The sequence below is a fragment of the Balaenoptera acutorostrata genome, chromosome 21 (genome assembly GCF_949987535.1).
Source record: "Balaenoptera acutorostrata chromosome 21, mBalAcu1.1, whole genome shotgun sequence".
NCBI classification, from domain to species: Eukaryota; Metazoa; Chordata; class Mammalia; order Artiodactyla; family Balaenopteridae; genus Balaenoptera; species Balaenoptera acutorostrata.
Window position 1 is genome coordinate 20,165,992 of NC_080084.1, and position 26,143 is coordinate 20,192,134.

Genomic DNA, 26,143 nt, shown 5'->3' on the forward strand with positions numbered 1-26,143 from the left:
TGACTATATGTTTATGTGGAACTTTTGGGTCTTGGGTAGGTGTATTTAGCTTTAGCACGTACTGCCAGTTTTTCAAGGTGATTAAACCAATTTACTCTCCCACAGGCAGTATAATCTGATAGAATTTTATCCTAATGTATATTTTTTTATGCTTGGAAGTCTTTTATTGATTTTTTTATGCTTCAGAGTCATTCTTCTATGCAGACAAAGAGTTGTATAAATTGAAATTTGATATAAACAAACTTCTGTGACCATGAGGGTATATTAAAATTTATGTTTTGCACTGAGTTATCATTAGTTATTAGTAGTACCCAATTGATCAAAATAACATGTGTTATGAATTTGAGAAAACAGTAATAAACAGGAAAAGCAAAATTGTATTGGGAAAACATTACTTGTAGAAATAAAGTTTTTAAAAATTAGTTTATGCATCTGTGGATAAAAATTATTGCTAGAATGAGAATATTCGGCATCACTTTCTTCTTATTTTAGCTTTTTGTTTATGTTAAGTGCTAAGAAACTATGTTCACAATAAGTAGACAGGAATAGAAGATGTCTGTTATCACAATATCACTCAGTTCTTTGAACTACTGTTGAGTAAAAATGTCCCAATGGGTTCAGAGATTGCCATTAGCTAGAAGGGCCAGATCCTTACTAATTCCTCAAAGCTCTTCTCCATCATCGAAGAAGGCAATTATGTCTGTCTCTGGTTCCAGGTAAAGTGTTGGATAAACAGGACTCTCGCATATTCCCGGGACCCGGTGTTGGTTTCAGTGGCAGGACAGCCTACGGTTCAGACCAGCGAGGTGGAAATCCGTGGCCTCCGCTGCCGGGGTCTCGGGGTGGAGTCCGGCCGAGAGCGCAGCGCGGCTTGCGTGGAAGCGCCGGCTCCCTGGCCACGCCCACTTCCTGCCCCATCCCGGGCCTTTCCAGGTCTCCTCTTCCAGTGAACCGGATGCTCCGTCAGTTTTCTCCTCGGCGTCCTCCGGTGCTTCCCGGCTCCCTGGCAAGGCCGCAGGCATCCACGGGGGACGGTCAGGGGGCTCCCGGCGGCTGGCCTGGCAGGTGTAGGGCGCCGGTAGGAGCTGGGCGCACACGGTTACCGAGCGTGGAGGAGACACGTCCCTGCGGCGATGGGTGCCAGGGGCGCTCCTTCACGCCGGAGGCAGTCGGGGCGGCGACCGCGGTATCTGCCCACCGGGAGCTTTCCCTTTCTCCTCCTCCTGCTGCTTCTCTGCATCCAGCTCGGTGGAGGACAGAAGAAAAAGGAGGTAGAATGAATCCTCTGGGCATTCCCGGGAGGGCCAGGACGGGTCCTGGCAGGCGGGCCTCGTTCCTAGGCAGCCTTCCCGCGTTGCTAGGCAGCCGGGCCGCCGGGTGTGGGTGATGGCTGTTTTGGGGAGCGGTTGGGAGGCCTTTGCGCGAGTCCTTTGGGCTTCACAGTTTCAAAAGTGGGGTTGCCCAGTGCTTTCTTAAACAACGAAGCATCGTCTTTTGTGCGCCTAGCACCTCACACCTTTAAGACACGGAGCGTTTTTGACCCTTACTTGAAGGCAGAGTTTCGGGGCCGTCGAGTCAGTAAAAAAGAGTGTGTTGGATGTGAAATCACCCTTTAGGAGTATTTCAAACCTATAGGAACGAGTTGTCCCTTGTGTTCATTACCCTGCTCCCTTCGTTATCCGTTTCAGGAGGCAACAGATCATATTGAGACCGTGTTTAAAGTTATTCTGTATTTTATATACATTTTTAAAGCTGTATTTTTTTTTATATTAAATTCAAGGTATAATTGTGCCAATAACCTCACATTTAGGTTGCGCAAATTTGTGAAATTCAGATCACCTGATTTCAATCTTAGTCCTATAGTAACTCTGATGAGGACGCGGATTGAAGTAAGTGACCGTATTTAAAGTAGTTGTAGAGTTATTTGTGAATTTCAGTTATCCATCTCTACCTTGGATGGTTGATCTCGTGGGATTAGAAAAAAAATTATTTTGGAAATGTGAGTAAGGTTTCTAATTGTACGTCATTTTAGTGAGAGTGTCTCTCCATATTAATTGCCAATAGTTTTTCCTGGTGAAGTTTTATTTACATACACGTGGCTCTAATTAGGGTTTCAAATATTACCGTGACTTTCTTGATAGCTGGGTAGAAAGAGTGAAAAAACAGCCTCACACACAAGTATCTCTGATTCTCTTTCTCTTTACTCCTTGCCTGAAACAACTCTGAACTCAGTATTTTCTCTTTAACTTTTTTTACTTTAACATAAAAATAGGCCTTAGTGAAATTCTTGGTGGTGTTATAGTAAGAGGTTTGGTGAAGAACCATTGCTAAATTAAGACTGTATTTACAAATATAACGATTTTTTTGCCTAGCATTTGGAATTTATATACATTTCTTAGATTTCATAGTTTTTCTCTCTTTTAAAATTTTTTATCTTATAACCTTGCCAACATATTTAAAATTTATTTATTTTTATATTTTAAATTTAATTTTATTTATTTTTATACAGCAGGTTCTTATTATCTATTTTGTACATATTAGTGTATACATGTCAATCCCAATCTCCCAATTCATCCCACCACTCCCCCACCACGGCTTTACCCCCTTGGTGTCCATACGTTTGTTCTCTACATCTGTGTCTCTATTTCTGCCTTGCAAACTGGTTCATCTGTACCATTTTTCTAGGTTCCACATATATGAGTTAATATACAATATTTGTTTTACTATTTCTGGCTTACTTCATTCTGTATGACAGTCTCTAGGTCCATCCACGTCTCTACAAATGACCCAATTTCGTTCCTTTTTATGGCTGAATGATATTCCATTGTACATATGTACCACATCTTCTTTATCCATTTGTCTGTTGATGGACATTTAGGTTGCTTCCGCGACCTGGCTTTGTAGTGCTGCAGTGAACACTGGGGTGCGTGTGTCTTTTTGAATTGTGGTTTTCTGTGGGTATATGCCCAGGAGTGGGATTGCTGGGTCATATGGTAATTCTGTTTTTAGTTTTTTAAGGAACCTCCATACTGTTCTCCATAGTGGCTGTATCAGTTTACATCCCCACCAACAGTGCAAGAGGGTTCCCTTTTCTCCACACCCTCTCCAATATTTGTTGTTTGTAGATTTTCTGATGATGGCCATTCTGAGCAGTGTGAGGTGATAACTCATTGTAGTTTTGATTTGCATTTCTCTAATAATTAGTGATGTTGAGCAACTTTTCATGTGCCTCTTGGCCATCTGTATGTCTTCTTTGGAGAAATGTCTATTTAGGTCTTCTGCCCATTTTTGGATTGGGTTGTTTTTTTTTTTGTTTTCTTTTTTGTTTTTTTTTTAAATTTTTGGCTGTGTTGGGTCTTTGTTTCTGTGCGAGGGCTTTCTCTAGCTGTGGCAAGCGGGCACCACTCTTCATCACAGTGCATGGGCCTCTCACTATCGCGGCCTCTCTTGTTGCGGAGCACAGGCTCCAGACGCACAGGCTCAGTAGTTGTGGCTCACGGGCCTAGTTGCTCCGCGGCATGTGGGATCCTCCCAGACCAGGGCTCGAACCCGTGTCCCCTGCATTCGCAGGCAGATTCTCAACCACTGCGCCACCAGGGAAGCCCGGGTTGTTTTTTTAATATTGAGGTTCACGAGCTCTTTATCTATTTTGGAGATTAATCCTTTGTCCATTGATTCATTTGCAGATATTTTCTCCCATTCTGAGGGTTGTCTTTTCATCTTGTTTATAGTTTCCTTTGCTGTACAAAAGCTTTTAAGTTTCATTAGGTCCCATTTGTTTATTTTTGTTTTTATTTCCATTACTCTAGGAGGTGGGTCAGAAAAGATCTTGCTGTGATTTATGTCATAGAGTGTTCTGCCTATGTTTTCCTCTAAGAGTTTTATAGTGTCCAGTCTTACATTTAGGTCTTTAATCCATATTGAGGTTATTTTTATGTATGGTGTTAGGGAGTGTTCTAATTTCATTCTTTGACATGTAGCTGTCCAGTTTTCCCGGCACCACTTATTGAAGAGACTGTCTTTCCTCCATTGTATATCCCTGCCTCCTTGTCATAGATTAGTTGACCATAGGTGCGTGGGTTTATCTCTGGGCTTTCTATCCTGTTCCATTGATCTGTATTTCTGTTTTTGGGTCAGTACCATATTGTCTTGATTACTGTAGCTTTGTAGTATAGTCTGAAGTCAGGGAGTCTGATTCCTCCAGCTCCGTTTTTTCCCCTCAAGATTGCTTTGGCTATTCGGGGTCTTTTGTGTCTCCATACAAATTTTAAGATTTTTTTGTTCTAGTTCTGTAAAAAATGCCATTGGTAATTTGATAGGGGTTGCATTGAATCTGTAGATTGCTTTGGGTAGTATAGTCATTTTCACAATGTTGACTCTTCCAATCCAAGAACATGGTATATCTCTCCATCTGTTTGTGTCATCTTTGATTTCTTTCATCAGTGTCTTATAGTTTCCTGAGTACAGGTCTTTTACCTCCTTAGGTAGGTTTATTCCTAGGTATTTTATTCTTTTTGTTGCAATGGTGAATGGGATTATTTCCTTAATTTCTCTTTCTGGTCTTTCGTTGTTAGTGTATAGGAATGCAAGAGATTTCTGTGCATTAATTTTGTATCCCGCAACTTTACCACATTCGTTGATTAGCTCCAGTAGTTTTCTGGTGGCATGTTTAGGATTCTCTATGTATAGTATCATGTCATCTGCAAACAGTGACAGTTTTACTTCTTCTTTTCCAATTTGTATTCCTTTTATTTCTTTTTCTTCTCTGATTTCCATGACTAGGACTTCCAAAACTATGTTGAATAATAGTGGCGAGAGTGGACATCCTTGTCTTCTTTCTCATCTTAGAGGAAATGCTTTCAGTTTTTCACCATTGAGAATGATGTTTGCTGTGGGCATAGTTTTTCTTGAGAAAGGGAGGAGATTTGAAAAGTAGTTTTTTTGTGTGTAGATTACCAGAGCAGAGGGCATTAAAAACAATGAGGAACTCCATGCAAATTCTGATGATTTATCTCCTAGAGAGATCATCATAACCATGGTAACTTTCAGTTGGGAGGGGAATAAAAGCCCCAAAAAGAAGTCTAAAAAGTGTGCATCTTCAAAGCATCTTAGCATCTCCAATTGTAAGACTACTATAACATGTGACATTTGTTAATTTAGTATAATTATAAATTGTGATAACATCTATTTCCATTAAATATTTTTTATAAAGTTTATTTTAAAAATGCAAAATTAGGGAGAAAATTGTTGAGGATTTAAAAAGGATGTCTTCCAAAACTTTTATTTCTCTTGAATAGGAGAGTCTAATAATACTACATGGTGATATTGTAGAATACACATATTTTATTTAAGGAAAAGAGCAAAATAACATATAGTTGAAGTTTTAATACTTTACTAAATGAGCATGCATGTCTCTGAAATGCAGTCTAGTTCGGTATCTGGTACTCAGTTCAGAAACTATGATCTCCTCCAATACTGGAAGAAAAACATTCTTTCTTGGAAATATAGGTCACAAGTGTGTTACTTTTCTAGGGATATTCCAGAGTTGTTTTGATCATATGTGGCGGCTGCTGCTGCTTTTTTTTTTTTTTTTTTCTTGGTTTAGAACCTGTTGCCCAGTATGAGATTTGACACCATTGAGCCAGAAAAATGTAACAGCTGGAACTTAATTTACTACAATAAATATTACAAACATAAGTACTGGAATAGTTGACTTGGCATGGATCGTGTATTCTTTTGTTCTGGGGAACCCAAATGGAAATCTAAAGTTGAACCTGGAATCAGGAATTGGACGATAGTTGCTTTTAAGGAAGTAACATTTATGACAGTAATAGTTACCACCATAGGTTTTTGAATAGAACTGATGGTCCGGTTACAATTCATATCCTATCTAATTGACATCAAACCACTTAACTTCCCTGAATTTTAGTTCTTTTGTTTGGAAATACAGGTACAATACTTACATCTCAGTGTTGTCATTGGGATTAAATAAGACTGTATTTAAAGTGTTTAGTGCAATGCCTAGAACATAACAAATGATCAGTAATTTGGTAGCTGCTATTATATATTCTTCATTTAAATGAAAGATAGACATGATAATGAGATCCTAAAATGTGATAAAATTTTTTTTCAAATTAATTCTTCTGCTAAATAAACTGACTTTATAATAATTGTAAATTATATAGTTTATGGAATAAAATGTTCATTACTTATTTTATTATGCAACACTGAGAATTCCAAACTCTAACATTGCTTGAGAACTTCCCAAGAGGAGATTTTACATCATGGAAGAATTGATAGTATTCATGGATTTGTGTATGTGTGTCTACATATATAGGTATATATCTGTTTCTAAATGAAGACATTTTTATTCATCAAAAAATAGTTTTGCCATATTCTTTATTTAAGAATATAGTCGAGAAATAGTTAAATAGGCACAGAAAATTGATGGGAGATTTTTATGGTCAGTTTCCTTAATTACATTGAATACAGTCGTGTTAAGTGATTTTTGAATCCTCATGTTAAGTGATATGGATTTGTGGGAAACTTTAGATTCTTAGTAGTATATCATTTGCATTTCTGATGCATCATGGGTTTCTATTATTTTGACAGTTTCTCTGTTTCTTATATTGTTAACACTTATCAGTTAATCAACTTCATTTAGAATTGTTTTAATCTCTAATGACCTCTTATAACTGTATGAAAAGAGCTCAAATTCTGTAATGATTTCCAGTGGACTTAATGACTTTACCATCATCAAAAGCAGCTACTGTCAGCCCTTCAAATCTAGGGGTCTTGTACCTGTATTCAGAGAGGGCCGACTGTACCACACCATTTTGTAGCATGAGGGACTCGAGCAGTTTCAGATTTTGGTATCTGCTGGGGTCCTGGAAGCAATCCCCCTTGGATACTGAAGGACAACTATAATATAATAATTTATACTTTCTGCAAAAAAAATGATTAGCGAATAGGCTACAACATGTAGGTAGCGGCTCATAAATATTTCTTAAGAGAGAAGTAGTGTTATTAGTTGCCTCTGAGATAACTTCTATAAGCACACTTTACACTGAGATGTATATATCCAGTTACTCTTTAGTGGCACAGCCTTGAAATAGAGACTTTAGCGTCTTAGCAAATGATAGGGAGAGGATGGAGGTAAGCAATGGATTTTGATTTTACCTTTAAGCAGAGAACTTAGGTGGAAGAAATAGTTTGTAAACATAGGAGCACAACTTTAAGAAATGCATAGTAATTATACATTGATATGTATACACATATATACCTGTTATGCTGATGTCAGGCAGGTGTGTTAGCTAAGTTAGATTTTGTGTACAGTAACTCCTTGAAGAGTAATTGGAAATGACAGGTCTCACTTAAAATGGCCCAAACTGCTTGTCAATAACTTTGAGGCTTACCCTGCCGCAGTTTCATGGATAATGGCAGAAGGCATGGGATTCCTGGGTCACAGGCGGACAGTTTATTACAGTAATAGAATTGCCAGAGTATCAGCGTTTGTGCTGGTGATGCAGGCCAGCTGACACTTGCGAATGTAGTGAATTTCAGAGCAGGAGAGGACCTTGAGCTTATGGAACCCAAATCTTTCATGATGGGCAGTAAACGTATTTGACTTCAGCCTTAGAGGGAGTCACTGTCTTTATTAAATTGGAAAGTAAACAAACCTGATCTTTGTTCTAGAAGGCACAGTGTCTAGCAGAGCTGTGTGCTATACAAACATCCTTGAAAAGATAGCCTAGAACAAAGTCAGTCAGTACTTCTCCTTGCAAGTTATGTCGAAACCGTGACGAACCGTCTGCCTACGCAAGGGATCTAACCTGGGTCAGAAGGGAACACTTCAGGATATTTTCCTCCACATACACAAAACACCAGCATGTTCAGCCCCTTGTATATGTGTTCTCTTCTACGTGGAAGACACAGAGAAAGGGAAAGGGCAGAAACATGAAACTTGAGCCACAGATTCATCAGCTGTTTGTTAACTGTTTTGGGCTGCATTTACTTGTGCATATTCTCTTTAGCCTTAAATAGTGAGTTTGGATGTGAATGTGATCAGTATGCCTGTGACTACCTTAGTAGTCTCCAGGTTTGTTTGGTGTGTTAGACCATGTAATGATTGCTTCTTTCCATAAGACTCCCACCTGGATCATCATGCTAATTTCGCCAAGATAGAAGATTTACCTTTGGCTAAGTATAGGAGTAACTCTTCTCCTGCTAGATCATGAACAAATGTAACACTGTGTGCATGCGTATGTGTGGACCAAATAGGTAGTATTTACGTCAGTCTCTATCCAGTTTTTATTCAATCCGTTGGCAAGATTTCTGCAGCTTCTCAAATTGAGCATAAGAACCTGTTGTATAAGAAAATAAATAAAATAAAATTCAAAAAAGAAAAAAAATTGAACATACCTAAAAGGGAACTCTCAATCCTTTCCTCTGCCCATCTGGCCCATCTGTTTTCTTATTGCTCTCAACAGTGCTGTTTTATGGGGGACACATTTTAACCTTATTTTTTTTAAAGTAATCACTTGCCATATATAATACTATATCTTTGTAGCTCTTATGTTTTGCACGTTGTACACAGAGAGGCTGACTTCACATAATTTCTTGCAGAGTCATACATAGATTTAAGGAGAACATCTTGCAAAAATATGATTCCTCTATTATACATAGATATGTAAAAAATAAATATTTAGTTTGAATAGTAAAATTTCAAATATATTATTCAGAAAAATAGACAGTATTTTTTTTTCATAGTAGTTGATATCTGTCTGTCTATCTGTCTGCCTGCTTGCCTGATTGTCTCTCTGTTTAATGTCAGAAGGAAAAAGGTCAGTGTCAACAGTGAGCTTATGTTACAGAGTGTTTCACAATCTGTGATAAAAGTCCTAACTTAGAAGTATAGCATCCTGAAGCCATTAATGAATTGAAAAAAGTTAAGAATAAAAGGAAGTCTTTACTAACATTTATTGTTATTACATTTTTGGTTGCTCATATGAAGATACCTAACTAGTTTGATGTTTGGAAGTGAAAAGGAAATTTTCTTTCCCCTGTATGTTACTATGAGAACTCAACCATCTTTAATGAAAAGGGGCACTTGAGTATAGGTCAGGTAAATTGTGGTACTGATTTTATTAAATGGAACTGTTTATTTTAGATGTGTATTTTTAGAGATGGCTTAATATTGCTGTCAGTATGATTTGACTCAACTTTTGGAGAAATATTGTGGTTCAGTGTCTTCTCTGCTTGGAAACAAAGCAAACCATTGGAAAGTTCATATGATTTTTGTGGTAAAACTTAAGGTAGAAGATTGATTACAAATTGTAAGATCTGCTTACTGTTCATATTAAATATTAAATTTAATGAGATACTGTCCTATAATTTAGTGAATTTAACAAACTTGGGAGTTGGAAATAAGGCTTATTTCAGGAAATGAAAAAAAACATAACAGGAGAGTCGATAGAGGATAGAATGCCAGGCATTTCACCTAAATTGTTTATAATCATCACAGTATCTTGGTGATTGTGACAGAGTTTCCTTTGCCTTACCTTTGTCTTTGTTAACAGTATACCTTGGTTTTATTTAAGTAGTAGGAGGAATTGGGACTATCCCAAGCCCCAAGCAATCATTTTTATTAGTCAAAGATTATCATGATTATCCAGTACCCTGCAAATTATTGGTTTAGGGATGAGCACATTATACAATTATGTGGGGCTTTTGGAAGTTTCCTCCTTCTTCATAAAGGACCCAAAGTCGGGTAATTCTTTCTTCCTGTCTTTGGATATGTGTATGAGGATGTGATGCTTGCATTGCTGAACCCATCTTGTAATCACAAAAAGTACAAGCCTGAGGGCAAAACCAGTAAGTTTATGCTGGCAGAGTAGAAAATTGGGAAGAACATGGGTACTTCATGGCATGACTTGACTAGCCTTGTAAATGCTTCAACTCTGGACTCCTTGTTATATGAGTTAATAAGCTTTCTTATTGTTTAAGACATTTCAAATTGAATTTCTGATTTTTTGTATTTGAAAGCGTTCTACCGAGGAAGGTCCTCTTGGATTAAGGGTTTTACCCGTGACTGTACAACTTGTAAGTTTACAGCCTTACCCCAAAGAACTCTTTCTACATTATGTTTTAGTAACCGGACCCTCTTTGTGAATTAGTTATCAAATATTAGTGGAGGACCATTTAAGTATGTATAGCTGTCCCCAGTCTTTGATCAGTTGTCAGTATTAGAAGAAGTTTGTGTATGTTTCACTGTCGTTGAAGTGAATTTTCATGTTCCTCTTATTAAAATAATTTTGTTTTATTGTATGAATTGAAATTCTCTATTCAAAAGTTATGTCCAAAACATTGTAGGAAGGAAATTGGGCATAAATTTATTATGTGCTTTAAAAACTATTAGCCCAAGAACAGAGTGGAAGAGAGGAAGTATGCCCAAGATATATTTGCTGTATGCTGTTTTCTATTTGAATGTTTTTAAGAAATACTTATTCCTTTTGCTTTTGTGTATCTAATAGATTGATACGTAGTTTCATTTTAAAGACATGTGAAATAAAATTCAGGAAGATACTTAATTTTATTTTTAAAATGATCATGTTTTAATAATGTTCTTTTAGTTATTAACATCTGAGTTAAGATTAAGCAAAAGAAAAACTGGGACCTTCCTCAAAGATCAGGCTTTGTGCAATGCTGATTGGTTCGTGTTTTTTTAGAGTGGAAGCTTTCAAAGGGAATAAAAGATTTTTCTCATACTCATGAAAGTGGAGTGGCTTTGCTGTGTCTTGCACTTGTGTCCTGTGCATTTTTCCTCTTGGAGCCTTTATGGGGAGAAGGAGTGGCTGAGCTAAGGTGTAACACCATCATTATGGCACTCACTCAGCATCGCTCCCTACGGAGAGCAGCATGAGTCACAGGCTTTGATGTTGGAGCGTTTTCCAAATCATAAAGCGAATAGTAACTATCGTGCGTGTGTGTGTGTGTGTGTGTGTGTGTGTGTGTGTGTGTGTGTGTTTAAACACTGCGTTATAGAATGATAGTGCAGGAAAGTCAGATTTCAGGCTAAATAACAAAGCTGGGACCAGGAGGGAGTTTTCCTGCCTCCAGAGTTGCTATTTCTGCATCCCCGTGCTCAGTTATGCTGTCTTGTCTCTGCCCCTCCCCTCTTTATTACTTTAAGTACACTATCATTTCCTCTGTCTTTTCATGGCTGATCTTTTCTGAACTTCTTCACGGGTACTTGTTTTGTAAACTTCAAAATGATTACCGGTTTGGCAGCTCTAAAACAAAGCTATTAATACTGCTTAGACTTGACCCCTTTGAGAACATAATTTATAAAATTAGGCCATCTGTTTCTTTATGAAGCTGTTTAAATAAATGAAATTAGTCTAAGGGAAGCCTAAGTCACAAGAGTCAGAACTCTGTAACCTACATGGATGACGAAAGTATGTAAGTTTCTGTTCCATCTGTCTTCCCCAAATAGTGCCTCCTACAGTCCCTAACGCTAAGGAAAGCCTCGTCATACATCTCTTTTTTTTTTTTTTTTCAAACATCTTTATTGAAGTATAATTGCCTTACAATAGTGTGTTAGCATCTGCTTTATAACAAAGTGAATCTGTTATACATATACAATATGTTCCCATTTCTCTTCCCTCTTGCATCTCCCTCCCTCCCACCCTCCCCATCCCACCCCTCTAGGTGGTCACAAAGCACCGAGCTGATCTCCCTGTGCTATGCGGCTGCTTCCCACTAGCTATCTATTTTACATTTGGTAGTGTATATATGTCCATGACACTCTCTTACCCTGTCACATCTCACCCCACCCCCTCCCCATATCCTCAAGTCCATTCTCTAGTAGGTCTGTGTCTTTATTCCCGTCTTGCCACTAGGTTCTTCATGGCCTTTTTTTTTTTTTTTTTTTTCCCCTTAGATTCCATATATATATGTGTTAGCATACTGTATTTGTTTTTCTCTTTCTGACTTACTTCACTCTGTATGACAGACTCTAACTCCATCCACCTCATTACAAATACCTCCATTTCATTTCTTTTTATGGCTGAGTAATATTCCATTGTATATATGTGCCACATCTTCTTCATCCATTCATCTGTCGATGGACATTTAGGTTGCTTCCATGTCCTGGCTATTGTAAATAGAGCTGCAATGAACATTTTGGTACATGACTCTTTTTGACCTATGGTTTTCTCAGGGTATATGCCCAGTAGTGGGATTGCTGGGTCGTATGGTAGTTCTATTTGTAGTTTTTTAAGGAACCTCCATACTGTTCTCCATAGTGGCTGTATCAATTTACATTCCCACCAACAGTGCAAGAGTGTTCCCTTTCCTCCACACCCTCTCCAGCATTTATTGTTTCTAGATTTTTTGATGATGGCCATTCTGACCGGTGTGAGATGATATCTCATTGTAGTTTTGATTTGCATTTCTCTAATGATTAATGATGTTGAGCATTCTTTCATGTGTCTGTAGGCCATCTGTATATCTTCTTTGGAGAAATGTCTATTTAGATCTTCTGCCCATTTTTGGATTGGGTTGTTCGTTTTTTTGTTACTGAGCTGCATGAGCTGCTTGTAAATCTTGGAGATTAATCCTTTGTCAGTTGCTTCATTTGCAAATATTTTCTCCCATTCTGAGGGTTGTCTTTTGGTCTTGTTTATGGTTTCCTTTGCTGTGCAAAAGCTTTTCAGTTTCATTAGGTCCCATTTGTTTATTTGTGTACTTATTTCCATTTCTCTGGGAGCTGGGTCAAAAAGAATCTTGCTGTGATGTATGTCATAGAGTGTTCTGCCTATGTTTTCCTCTAAGAGTTTGATAGTGTCTGCCCTTACACTTAGGTCTTTAATCCATTTTGAGTTTATTTTTGTGCATGGTGTCAGGGAGTGTTCTAATTTCATACTTTTACATGTTCCTGTCCAATTTTCCCAGCACCACTTACTGAAGAGGCTGTCTTTTCTCCACTGTATATGCTTGCCTCCTTTATCAAAGATAAGTTGACCATATGTGTGTGGGTTTATCTCTGGGCTTTCTATCCTGTTCCATTGATCTATATTTCTGTTTTTGTGCCAATACCAAACTGTCTTGATTACTGAAGCTTTGTAATATAGTCTGAAGTCAGGGAGCCTGATTCCCCCAGCTCCATTTTTCGTTCTCAAGATGGCTTTGGCTATTCGGGGTCTTTTGTGTTTCCATACAAATTGTGAATTTTTTTGTTCTAGTTCTGTGAAAAATGCCAGTGGTAGTTTGATAGGGACTGCATTGAATCTGTAGATTGCTTTGGGTAGTAGAGACATTTTCACAATGTTGATTCTTCCAATCCAGGAACATGGTATATCTCTCCATCTATTTGTATCATCTTTAATTTCTTTCATCAGTGTCATAATTTTCTGCATACAGGTCTTTTGTCTCCTTAGGTAGGTTTATTCCTAGATATTTTATTCTTTTTGTTGCAATGGTAAATGGGAGTGTTTTCTTAATTTCACTTTCAGATTTTTCGTCATTAGTGTATAGAAATGCAAGAGATTTCTGTGCATTAATTTTGTATCCTGCTACTTTACCGAATTCATTGATTAGCTCTAGGAGTTTTCTGGTAGCATCTTTAGGATTCTCTATGTATAGTATCATGTCATCTGCAAATAGTGACAGCTTTACTTCTTCTTTTCCGATTTGGATTCCTTTTATTTCTTTGTCTTCTCTGATTGCTGTGGCTAGGACTTCCAGAACTATGTTGAATAATAGTGGTGAGAGTGGGCAACCTTGTCTTGTTCCTGATCTTAGTGGAAATGGTTTCAGTTTTTCACCATTGAGGACAATGTTGGCTGTGGGTTTGTCATATATGGCCTTTATTATGTTGAGGAAAGTTCCCTCTATGCCTACTTTCTGCAGGGCTTTTATCATAAATGGGTGTTGAATTTTGTCGAAAGCTTTCTCTGCATCTATTGAGATGATCATATGGTTTTTCTCCTTCAATTTGTTAATATGGTGTATCACGTTGATTGATTTGCGTATATTGAAGAATCCTTGCATTCCTGGGATAAACCCCACTTGATCATGGTGTATGATCCTTTTAATGTGTTGTTGGATTCTGTTTGCTAGTATTTTGTTGAGGATTTTTGCATCTATGTTCATCAGTGATATTGGCCTGTAGTTTTCTTTCTTTGTGACATCTTTGTCTGGTTTTGGTATCAGGGTGATGGTGGCCTCGTAGAATGAGTTTGGGAGTGTTCCTCCCTCTGCAATATTTTGGAAGAGTTTGAGAAGGATAGGTGTTAGCTCTTCTCTAAATGTTTGATAGAATTCACCTGTGAAGCCATCTGGTCCTGGGCTTTTGTTTGTTGGAAGGTTTTTAATCACAGTTTCAATTTCAGTGCTTGTGATTGGTCTGTTCATATTTTCTATTTCTTCCTGGTTCAGTCTCGGCAGTTTGTGCATTTCTAAGAATCTGTCCATTTCTTCCAGGTTGTCCATTTTATTGGCATATAGTTGCTTGTAGTAATCTCTCATGATCTTTTGTATTTCTGCAGTGTCAGTGGTTACTTCTCCTTTTTCATTTCTAATTCTATTGATCTGAGTCTTCTCCCTTTTTCTCTTGATGAGTCTGGCTAATGGTTTATCAATTTTGTTTATCTTCTCAAAGAACCAGCTTTTCGTTTCATTGATTTTTGCTATTGTTTCCTTCATTTCTTTTTCATTTATTTCTGACCTGATCTTTATAATTTCTTTCCTTCTGCTGGCTTTGGGGTTTTTTTGTTCTTCTTTCTCTAATTGCTTTAGGTGCAAGGTTAGGTTGTTTATTCGAGATGTTGCCTGTTTCTTGAGGTAGGCTTGTATTGCTATAAACTTCCCTCTTAGCACTGCTTTTGCTGTGTCCCATAGGTTTTGGGTCGTCGTGTCTCCATTGTCATTTGTTTCTAGGTATTTTTTGATTTCCCCTTTGATTTCTTCAGTAATCACTTCGTTATTAAGTAATGTATTGTGTAGCCTCCATGTGTTTGTATTTTTTACAGATCTTTTCCTGTAATTGATATCTAGTCTCATAGCGTTGTGGTCGGAAAAGATACTTGATACGATTTCAATTTTCTTAAATTTACCAAGGCTTGATTTGTGACCCAAGATATGATCTATCCTGGAGAATGTTCCATGAGCACTTGAGAAAAATGTGTATTCTGTTGTTTTTGGGTGGAATGTCCTATAAATATCAATTAAGTCCATATTGTTTAATGTATCATTTAAAGCTTGTGTTTCCTTATTTATTTTCATTTTGGATGATCTGTCCATTGGTGAAAGTGGGGTGTTAAAGTCCCCTACTATGATTGTGTTGCTGTCAATTTCCCCTTTCATGGCTGTTAGTATTTGCCTTATATATTGAGGTGCTCCTATGTTGGGTGCATAAATATTTACAATTGTTATACCTTCCTCTTGGATCGATCCCTTGATCATTATATAGTGTCCTTCTTTGTCTCTTGTAATAGTCTTTATTTTAAAGTCTATTTTGTCTGATATGAGAATTGCTACTCCAGCTTTCTTTTGATTTCCATTTGCATGGAATATCTTTTTCCATCCCCTCACTTTCAGTCTGTATGTGTCCCTAGGTCTGAAGTGGGTCTCTTGTAGACAGCATATGTATGGGTCTTGTTTTTGTATCCATTCAGCCAGCCTGTGTCTTTTGGTGGGAGCATTTAATCCATTTACATTCAAGGTAATTATCGATATGTATGTTCCTATTCCCATTTTCTTAAATGTATTGGGTTTGTTATTGTAGGTGTTTTCCTTCTCTTGTGTTTCTTGCCTAGAGAATTTCCTTTAGCATTTGTTGTAAAGCTGGTTTGGTGGTGCTGAACTCTCTCAGCTTTTGCTTGTCTGTAAAGGTTTTAATTTCTCCATCGAATCTGAATGAGATCCTTGCTGGGTAGAGTAATCTTGGTTGTAGGTTTTTCTCCTTCATCACTTTAAGTATATCCTGCCACTCCCTTCTGGCTTGCAGAGTTTCTGCTGAGAGATCAGATGTTAACCTTATGGGGATTCCCTTGTGTGTTATTTGTTTTTTTTCCCTTGCTGCCTTTAATATGCTTTCCTTATATTTAATTTTTGACAGTTTGATTAATATGTGTCTTGGCGTGTTCCTCCTTGGGTTTATCCTGTATGGGACTCTCTGTGCTTCCAGGACTTGATTAACTATTTCCTTTCCCATATTAGGGAAGTTTTCAACTATAATCTCTTCAAAAATTTTCTCAGTCCCTTTCTTTTTCTCTTCTTCTTCTGGTACCCCTATAATTCGAATGTTGGCACGTTTAATGTTGTCCCAGAGGTCCCTGAGACTGTCCTCAGTTCTTTTCATTCTTTTTTCTTTATCCTGCTCTGTAGTAGTTATTTCCACCATTTTATCTTCCAGGTCACTTATCCTTTCTTCTGCCTCAGTTATTCTACTATTGATCCCATCTAGAGTATTTTTAATTTCATTTATTGTGTTTTTCATCATTGCTTGGTTCCTCTTTAGTTCTTCTACATCCTTGTTAAATGTTTCTTGCATTTTGTCTATTCTCTTTCCAAGATTTTGGATCATCCTTACTATCATTATTCTGAATTCTTTTTCAGGTAGACTACCTATTTCCTCTTCATTTGTTAAGTCCAGTGTGTTTTGAGCCTGCTCCTTCATCTGCTGTGTGTTTTTCTGTCGTCTCATTTTGCCTATCTTACTGTGTTTGGGGTCTCCTTTTCACAGGCTGCAGGTTCGTAGTTCCCGTTGTTTTTGGTATCTGTCCCCAGCGGCTAAGGTTGGTTCAGTGGGTTGTGTAGGCTTCCTGGTGGAGGGAACTAGTGCCTGAGTTCTGGTGGATGAGGCTAGATCTTGTCTTTCTGGTGGGCACGTCCACGTCTGGTGGTGTATTTTGGGGTGTCTGTGGCCTTATTATGATTTTAGGCAGCCTCTCTGCCAATGGATGGGGTTGTGTTCCTGTCTAGCTAGTTGTTTGGCATAGGATGTCCAGCACTGTAGCTTGCTGGTCGTTGAGTGAAGCTGGGTCTTGATGTTGAGATGGAGATCTCTGGGAGATTTTTGCCGTTTGGTATTACGTGGAGCTGGGAGGTCTCTTGTGGACCAGTGTTCTGTAGTTGGCTCTCCCACCTCAGAGGCACGGCCCTGATGCCTGGCTGGAGCACCAAGAGCCTTTCGTCCACACGGCTCAGAGTAAAAGGGAGAAAAAATAGAAAGAAAGAAAGAAAGAGGCTATAATATAGTGAAGTAAAATAAAGCTATTGTAAAGCAAAGCTATACAGACAAAATCTCACCCAGAAGCATATACATATACACTCACAAAAAAAGGAAAAGGGGAAAAATTAATATCTCCTGCTCCCAGAGTCCCCCTCCTGAACTTGGGCTGATTCGTTGTCTGTTCAGGTGTTCAGCAGATGCAGGCACATCACGTTGTCTGTGGAGCTTTAATCCGCTGCTCCCGAGGCTGCTGGGAGAGATTTCCCCTTCTCTTCCCTGTTCGCACAGCTCCTGGGGTTCAGCTTTGGATTTGGACCCGCCTCTGCGTGTAGGTCGCCTGAGGGCGTTTGTTCCCCGCCCAGACAGGACGGGGTTAAAGGAGCAGCTGCTTCGGGGGCTCTGGCTCACTCAGGCCGCGGGGAGGGAGGGGTACGGAGGAGGCGGGGCGAGCCTGCGGCGGCCGAGGCCGGCGTGACGTTGCACCAGCTCGAGGCGCGCAGTGCGTTCTCCCGGGGATGTTGTCCCCGGATCCCGGGACCCCGGCAGTGGCGGGCTGCACAGGCTCCCGGGAGGGGAGGTGTGGAGAGTGACCTGTGCTCACACACAGGCTTTTTGGAGGCGGCAGCAGCAGCCCCAGCGTCTCACGCCCGTCTCTGGGGTCCACGCTGATCGCCGTGGCTCGCGCCCTTCTCTGGAGTTCGTTTAGGCGGCGCTCTGAATCCCCTCTCCTTGCGCGCAGCGAAACAAAGAGGCAAGAAAAAGTCTCTTGCCTCTTCGGCAGCTGCAGACCTTTTCCCGGTCTCCCTCCCGGCTAGCTGTGGTGCGCCAACCCCTTCAGGCTGTGTTCACACCGCCAGCCCCAGTCCTCTCCCTGCGATCCGACCGCAGCCCGAGCCTCAGCTCCCAGCCCCGCCCGCCCCGGCGGGGGAGCAGACAAGCCTCTCGGGCTGGTGAGCGCCGCTCGGCGCCGAGCCTCTGTGCGGGAGTCTCTCCGATTTTCCCTCTGCGCCCCTGTTGCTGTGGGATCCGCGCTGATAGCCGCGGCTCGCGCCCTTTTCTGGAGTTCGTTTAGGCGGCGCTCTGAATCCCCTCTCCTTGCCCGCCGCGAAACAAAGAGGCAAGAAAAAGTCTCTTGCCTCTTCGGCAGCTGCAGACTTTTTCCCGGACTCCCTCCGGGCTAGCTGTGGTGCGCTAACCCCTTCAGGCTGTGTTCACGCCGCCAGCCCCAGTCCTCTCCCTGCGATCGACCGAAGCCGGAGCCTCAGCTCCCAGCCCCGCCCGTCCCGGCGGCTAAGCAGACAAGCCTCTGGGGCTGGTGAGTGCTGCTCGGCGCCGAGCCTCTGTGCGGGAACCTCTCCGCTTTGCCCTCCGCACCCCTGTGGCTGCGCTCTCCTCCGTGGCTCTGAAGCTTCCCCCCTCTGCCCCCCGCAGTCTCCGCCCGCGAAGGGGCTCCTAGTGCGTGGAAACCTTTCCTCCTTCACGGCTCCCTCCCACTGGTGCAGGTGCCGTCCCTATTCTTTTGTCTCTGTTATTTCTTTTTTCTTTTGCCCTACCCAAGTACGGGGGGAGTTTCTTGCCTTTTTGGAGGTCGGACGTTTTCTGCCAGCGTTCAGTGGGTGTTCTGTAGGAGCAGTTCCACGTATAGATGTATTTCTACTGTATCTGTGGGAAGGAATGTGATCTCCGCGTCTTACTCTTCCGCCATCTTCTCCAGGACTCTCTCGTCATACATCTCTTTGCCAGAGCCAGAAATCCGGGCACATTCACTTAGTTTCAAACGTTTACTCAGTCGTGACTTTCTTCAACACCCCTTCCTACACCCGAGCTGAAGACGTCCCCTGGGACTTCCTAGCCAGTGCTGTCTTGGGGGGTACTCTCTACATGGCTTTAGGGTGCAATCCAGCGTTCTTTGCATGCTCTTGAGTGCTTTTCCTGAGTGAGCCTTTGTCTGACTCTCCTGTTTTCTATCTCACCACTGTTACATGCTTCCTTCCAGTGTTAACTTAAGCAGGGTACCCCTTCTTCCCCGTTTTGGATCAGGAATTCCTACCCTGTGCTCAGATAGATAGATGTCTGTGCTTATTCTTTATGGCACTTAAGTGAATTATTGCCTATTGTCTGTCGTTACTGTTGTTCTACAAGCCCTTTGAGGAGAAGGGTTGTGGGTTTATTTTTGTATCTGTATTTCCATATTCAAGCATAGTGCCTTGTACTTGGTAAATGCTTAGTAAAGTTACTTTGGTCGAGATACTTAATCTCTCTGAGCTTCAATTTCCTTATCTGTAAAGTGGAGATAGTTTGTTAGTCCCTACTATAGAGTTGTGAGCCTTACGTGAGATAATTCTCTAAAGTATACTTAGCATAGTGCCTGGAACATAAGTGCTTAATGAACGTTAGCTTTGGTGCTGATATTGGTGAATGACTGCATGATGTTCTGTGGTTTGTTTTGTTTCCAAAGTGAATTTTCATGAGTAGCATAAGTTGCTTTGGCATTACAAAAGAAACTTTTAAAGGCATTTGATATGCATAATTTTTCATGAATACTTAATTTTCCTATGTGACAGATTCTGCTACTAAATTGGCTCTTGAGAAAATGTCATCATTCCTTTCTTCAAATGATTAAAGATTTGGCAGTAACCATTTGATCATGGTTACTTTTCCTATTTGACTTCTTACAGCATTTGACAGGTGCTGAGTGTAGCCCTGTTTGGGTTTAACCTATTTGCAGTCCTTTGGACCTCTTGGAACTAGAGGTCTATTTCTCTCCCCAGGTTTGTGAAGTTTTCAGCTATTATTGCATTAAATATACTCTCTGTCTCTTTTTCTTTCTCTTCTCCTTCTGGAATTCCTGTAATGCAAACATTGTTCCTTTCATTGTGTCCCATAATTCCTATAGGCTTTCTTCACTCTTTTTCATTCTTTTTTCCTTTTGTTTTTCTGACTGGATAATTTCAATTGTCCTATCTTCCAGGTCACTGATTCTTTCTTTTCCATTGTTGAGTCTGGTTTTGAAACTCTCCATTGAATTCTTCTGACCAGTTATTGTATTTTTGTACTTTAGGATTTCTGTTTGGGTTTTTTAAAAAAGTTTCTGTTTATTCCACTTCTTGTTTTGTTGATGCATTGTGTTCCTAATTTCATTTAGTTGCCTGTGTGCATGTTCTTGTAGGTCACTAAACTTCTTTAAGGGGTTTGTCTGACAGTTCATAGATCTGCATTTTTTTAGTATCCATTATTAGAGCTTTATTAGTTTCCTTTGGTGGTGTCATATTTACCTGATTTTTCATGATCCTTGATTCCCTACATTGGTATCTGCACATTTGAGTAAGTGGTCTCCTTTTCCAGACTTTGCACGTTTGTTTTGACACATATAGTACTTCACCAGTCAGCTCAATTTGGGTTTCTGGATCCCACAACTCCTACAGAGGTACTTTTGCTTTTGGATGGATGCTGAATTTTTGTTGTTGAGAGGAGGGAAGGATAAAAATGAGGGCTGACTTACGCTGACATCACTCCTATTTCCTTTTTTTCAAAAGCTCACCACCCTTGACTTTTGTGACTTGACCCTTACATGGCTTTATACCAGAATGATGGATAGCATAGATTATTAGAACACCACTATCACCTCTACTATTTTTTTTGCTATTGATTTTATTTTATTTTTTATTTTTTTAAAATTTATTTGTTTTATTTATTTATTTTTGGCTGCACTGGATCTTCTTTGTGGTGCATGGGCTTCTCATTGCAGTGGCTTCTCGTTGCAGAGCACAGGCTGTAGGCACGCGGGCTCTAGAGCACAGTCTCCATAGTTGTGGTGCGTGGGCTTAGTTGTTCCATGGCACGTGGTATCTTCCTGGACCAGGGCTTGAATCCTTGTCCCCTGCATTGGCAGGCGGATTCTGAACCACTGTGCCACCAGGGAAGCCCTTTGCTATTGATTTTAATTGTCACTTTTCTTTGGCGTTTAGTGGAAGCCGGTGACACTCTGTATAATTTGATTTTGTCATTTGCTTTCTCCTTGTCTTTTTTCTTATTTTACTGTTTGGTAGTCTTATAGAATGGAATTAGAATGAGAAAAGCAGGTAATGTGAATTCTAGCCCCATTGTTTATCTTTACAAATTATCTATTTGGACCACAATTTTCTTCTTTATAAACTAGAGATAATTCCCCGCATGGGGTTGTTTTGAAGATGAAATGAAATAAAATACGAACTTTACAAAATGTCAAGGGTTTTATAAAAGTTAGTTCTGAAAAATGATACGTGGGTTCCAGTTTCTTTGATATGAACTCTGGGCTCTTGGGCAAGGCACTTAACCTTTTGAAGCATCAGTTTGTTCAACTGTAAAATGAGAACATTGAACAAGATCATGATGTCTGAATCTGGGGAAAATAGGGAAAGTTTCCCATTGGCTGTCTGAAATTATAAACGTTTTTCATTTATGGCATAAATGGATTTTTCTGGCATGAGCACCTGTAACGTATATTAGATTTTTAAAAAGTTAAAAACTATTGGATTAAACGTTTGCTTAGATCCTTTCTAGATGGTACGATTATATGAAATATGGTAATAGAATGATTTATGGTAGTTTCTCTATATATCAAAGGTAATTTTATGTCTTAGAGGTTGAATCTTAGTAATAGTTCTGCTCTTATTTGATTACAATATCCTTATCATAAAGAAGCTTAACTAATAACTAGTTTTCAACAATTTGAGTTATATGATCCACAGAGGATAACTAAAACTAATTGTGGCAGAGCTATTTCAGTTCTTTTTATTTGCGTATCAGATAGCAATTAGATTTATACTTGCCTTATATTTGCCTGTTTCAAATATGTAATCTACAAAGCCACAAATTAAAACAATAAGCTATTTTTGTACATGGCTATAGTTTTCAAAATACTGCATAGGTGCTATATCTGCAGTAATTCATATAGATAAGAAAACTTAGGGGCTTCCCTGGTGGCGCAGTGGTTGGGAGTCTGCCTGCTAATGCAGGGGACACGGGTTCGAGCCCTGGTCTGGGAAGATCCCACATGCCACGGAGCAGCTGGGCCCGTGAGCCACAATTGCTGAGCCTGCGCGTCTGGAGCCTGTGCCCCGCGACGGGAGGGGCCGCGATAGAGAAAGGCCCGCGCACCGCGATGAAGAGCGGTCCCCGCTTGCCGCAACTGGAGAAAGCCCTCGCACGAACCGAAGACCCAACACAGCCAAAAATAAATAAATAAATAAATAAATAAATAAGAAAATCCTTTAAAAAAAAAAAAAAAAAAAAAAAAAGAAAACTTAGAAAAGTAGTAATTTGTCTGAGTACAATCATTAGCACTGGCCTCTAATGTTCAAGATACATATTAGCAGAATAGAAGGAACCTATTTCATTAACTAAAAACGGAATTGGTGAGGGAAATAGGGTGTTGTTTTCCTTTTCTTCGTATCCCTTTTCTTTGTAAAGCTACTTTTGTAAAGTTAGGTTAGGTTAGCCCTATGGCATTTTCTACACAGATTGCAGTCCTTTGGTTTATGTATTTTCCCAGCATTCCATCATGTCGTGGTAAGTAGATGATCCCAGGGACCTTTCTGCATTGTTTTCCTGGTTTGTTACTAAAATCTAAACTTCTTTAGTGTGGGAAGTTCCTCGTCTTACTTGTCTGTGTCATCATAATCAGAAGAGAAGCCCAAAGTAGATGAGTCTTTTATGTTTTATGATTGTCTGCTTATTGGTTTCTTAAATACGTTGTAAATGTTTTTCATATTACGTCCATTTTGATTGTTTTAAATAGAAATAATAATATTGAAATAAATGATAGAAAATAAGTGTATTTGAGTGTCATCTTCCTAAAATACGGCACGTTACTGAATAAAGGGCCATGTCACTGACATTTCTCTAAAATGTGATCTACCATTCCTTTTTTCCAACAAATATTTGTTGATGAATACTACATGTCAGACACCATACTGGATTTTGGAGGTAAAGTGGTGAACAAGACAGCCACTGCCCTGATGTGTCCTATAGCTCATAGTCGTGTAGGAGATTCAGACAGGAAAACAGGCAGTTATAGTGTGGTGTGAGAGATGCATAAACTGGGAACTGTTGGGTGCCGTGGTGTTATGTTAGCACATCGGGGTCAGCTGAAAACTGAAGATACACATAGGAAATGGCTTAATGAAGGGAGAAGTATTCTAAGAAGAAAAAATAGTACTAGTAAAGGTCAAGAAGTATGAAAAAACACAACAAATTCAGGAAACTCAAAGTAGTTGACATGGCTCGGCTTAGAATGCACAGGTTGGGGAGTGGCAGGGTGGAGGCTGGAATGGAAGCCAGAGTCAAATCCCAAAGGATTTGCCATTGTCTAGACAGGCAAGCCATGTCTAGGCTTGACCTTGAAGTCCATGGGAGGGTTTTATCTTGGAGGTGAGGATGAGGTTTATATTTCGGAGGGTTGCTCTGGCCCTGCTGTGGAAATTAGCTTAGGTGGGGATGCGAAGTTGGAGGAAGGGCAGCAGTCTGCTCAAGAGGCTACAGCAGAACTGGATGTGAGAGGCAGTGATGACTTGTCGAAGGTTGTGGCAGTAAGAATGCAGAACGATCACTGGATTTTTGAGCTCTGGGAGCCAGATGAGGCAGTTCTTGGTGGTTGATTGTGTGTGGGATGAGGGAAAAGGAGGTAAGAATAATGACTACATTTCTTGGTAAAAGGGAAATTCTATTTACTGAAATGGGAAACAGGAGACGGAAGAGATTTTGGAAGGAAGATAACATGTTCACTTTTAAGGATGTGCGCCATGCCTGTGTGAAATCTAAACAGGTGTTTGAGAGGCAGTGGAATGTCTGGATACGGACCTTTGATCTGGGCTGAAGATGAAATGGATTTGGAAATCATTAGCATCAATGGGAATTGAGTTTTTGGTGGTGGTTCAAAATCCCCGCGCCAGAGTATACAGAGTGAAAAGGAGGAGCAAATGCAGACCCTCAGGGATGGCAGTATTGCACTGTCCTTCAGAAGGCAAGTTTGCAGAAGAGACCAAGACTGCGCTGCCGGAGAGCTAGGAAGAAACCCAGCAGATTGTGGATGTCACAGGGGAGGAATGTTTCAGCAAGACAGAGGTCAACAGAGACGAATGGTGACAGGCTAAACAAAAACTGTAAAGAGTCCTTTGGATTTAGGCAGAGCAGTTTAACTGTAGTGCTAGGATGGAAACTAGAAGGGAGTGAGTGGGTTAGTGAATGAGTGGGTTGTGAGGAAGTAGACACGGCCAGCTCTTCTTATGAAGCACTTTTGCTGTGAATGGGTGGAGAGTTAAGTGAGTGGTGGCTGGAGAAGAGGTTGACATGGAGAGGGAAGATAACTGAAGCAGAGCCAGGTGGCTGAGAGGATGGGAGCAAGGAGTGGGAAGCGAGACCCTCAGGTGGGATCAGCTTCCTACACGAATGTGGTGGTAGTTCTCAGCGCTGTTCTCAGGTAGTTTTGGGTTTTCTTCCATGCCTGTGACGGGATTGCACTTCCCCACTCTTGTGAACTCAGGCGTGGCCCCAAGACTGACTTTGGCCCGTGAGTTGTGAGCAGATGTGTCACGTGTCAGTTCTAGGCAGAAGCTCCGAGGGTCATTACATGCTTTACTGTTGTCTTTTTCCCTCTGGCACGGTGACTGGGAACGTTTGATGCGGTGGGTGCCGTGTCAGCCTGGGTCCTCCAGTGAACAGGATGCGCAGAGTCTCCCTGCCAACCCATAAGTTGGAGAAATCCACCTGTATTTTTTTAAATACTGAGATCTGGAGCTGTTAGGGCTCTGTAATTTAAGCTCTTTGGATTGTTCCAAGGAGTATTGACCTCTCTTACCTTTCAGTGGGAGAAATGGATAAAAGAAGTGGGCGCAGTTGCAGGCACATTTGTTCTTTTGTTGGCAGAGATTGATGTTTTCTCTGTGAAATGGAAGGTAAACTAGGAAGGAGGAATAAGCTGGTAGGGCAGGGAGGTCTAGAACAGCGAATACAGTCTTAAATAGCTGGAAGAGGTGTTAGGTAATTTGCCTAGAATTACCCATTTTAAATAGCTAGAATAGGTAATTTTACTCAGAAAACACAGAGGCACTGTTAAGTCACAGAAAGGGCCGTGTGAGTTTGGAAATCATGTGTTTAATATAATCCTTATTTGATTTTCTTTCTCGCTGGCTGAGCTCAGAAGGGGAGCTATCGGGACAAGAAATGTAGGCAGTTGGATGGGTTCGGGGTTGGAGGTTTTCAGGTGGGTGAGATGGAAAGAGTGGGAGGAGAGGTGAAGATGTGCTGTGGGGTGAACGATATGGACGGCGAAGACCACAGGTGCCGAGAGGGGAAAGAAGCAAGGCCCCAGTGAGAGAGGAGGGTCGGAAGGATGTGGGGGAGCCAGGGTGAGGGAACTCGTTGAGTAGGTTTTTGTCATTAGTGGCTTCCATCGGTTCATCATTTCAGAGGTACCAGACGAGACCCTGGTGGTGAGTGGCTGCAGTGGAGTTGAGGTTCGTCGTTGGAAATGATGAGGATAAGGAGCTGAAAGGCTAGGATGTAAGACTGTTTATGTGGACTTTAGTCAATGCTCAGAATAATAGAAAGATGAAGGGTAGTGAGCAGGAGTTCAGTAGATGACAGTGCCTGAACAAGATGGAGAGTGTTGGGTTTTGACGGTATGATTCATAAAGGAGCAGGGATTTTTATGTGAGGACACCCAACTGAGGGGCTGCTAACCTTACCCTTGTGCCCGAGTGAAAGTTAAGGACAATGAATGGTTTCCATTTTAGTAGCTCTAGAGAATCTAGCTAAGAGATTAGGGGAACGCCCACTATAGATACAGAAAATGTAAGGAATTAGTTGTAATTTTGAAAATTTTATATAAGCTTTTTTCTTTGATTAGGTGACAGTATTGCAGTTTTA

The 26,143-nt window shown here is 40.4% G+C and overlaps 1 protein-coding gene across 8 annotated transcripts in view; it reads left to right on the forward strand.

Annotated features, from left to right (window-relative positions):
• The first annotated feature begins 910 nt into the window (after nucleotides 1-910).
• Nucleotides 911-26,143, forward strand: part of TUSC3 (tumor suppressor candidate 3) — a 194,153-nt gene continuing 168,920 nt past the window's right edge. For 3 of the 8 annotated variants that reach the window (XM_057537220.1, XM_057537219.1, XM_057537218.1), the window contains exon 1: nucleotides 912-1,271. In XM_057537220.1, the coding sequence (XP_057393203.1) occupies nucleotides 1,134-1,271 (138 nt within the window). In that variant the 5' untranslated portion in view covers nucleotides 912-1,133. Of the gene's footprint in view, nucleotides 1,272-26,143 lie in introns of all 8 variants that reach the window. The other 5 variants (XM_057537215.1, XM_057537216.1, XM_057537221.1 and 2 more) reach the window with 3 other exon arrangements.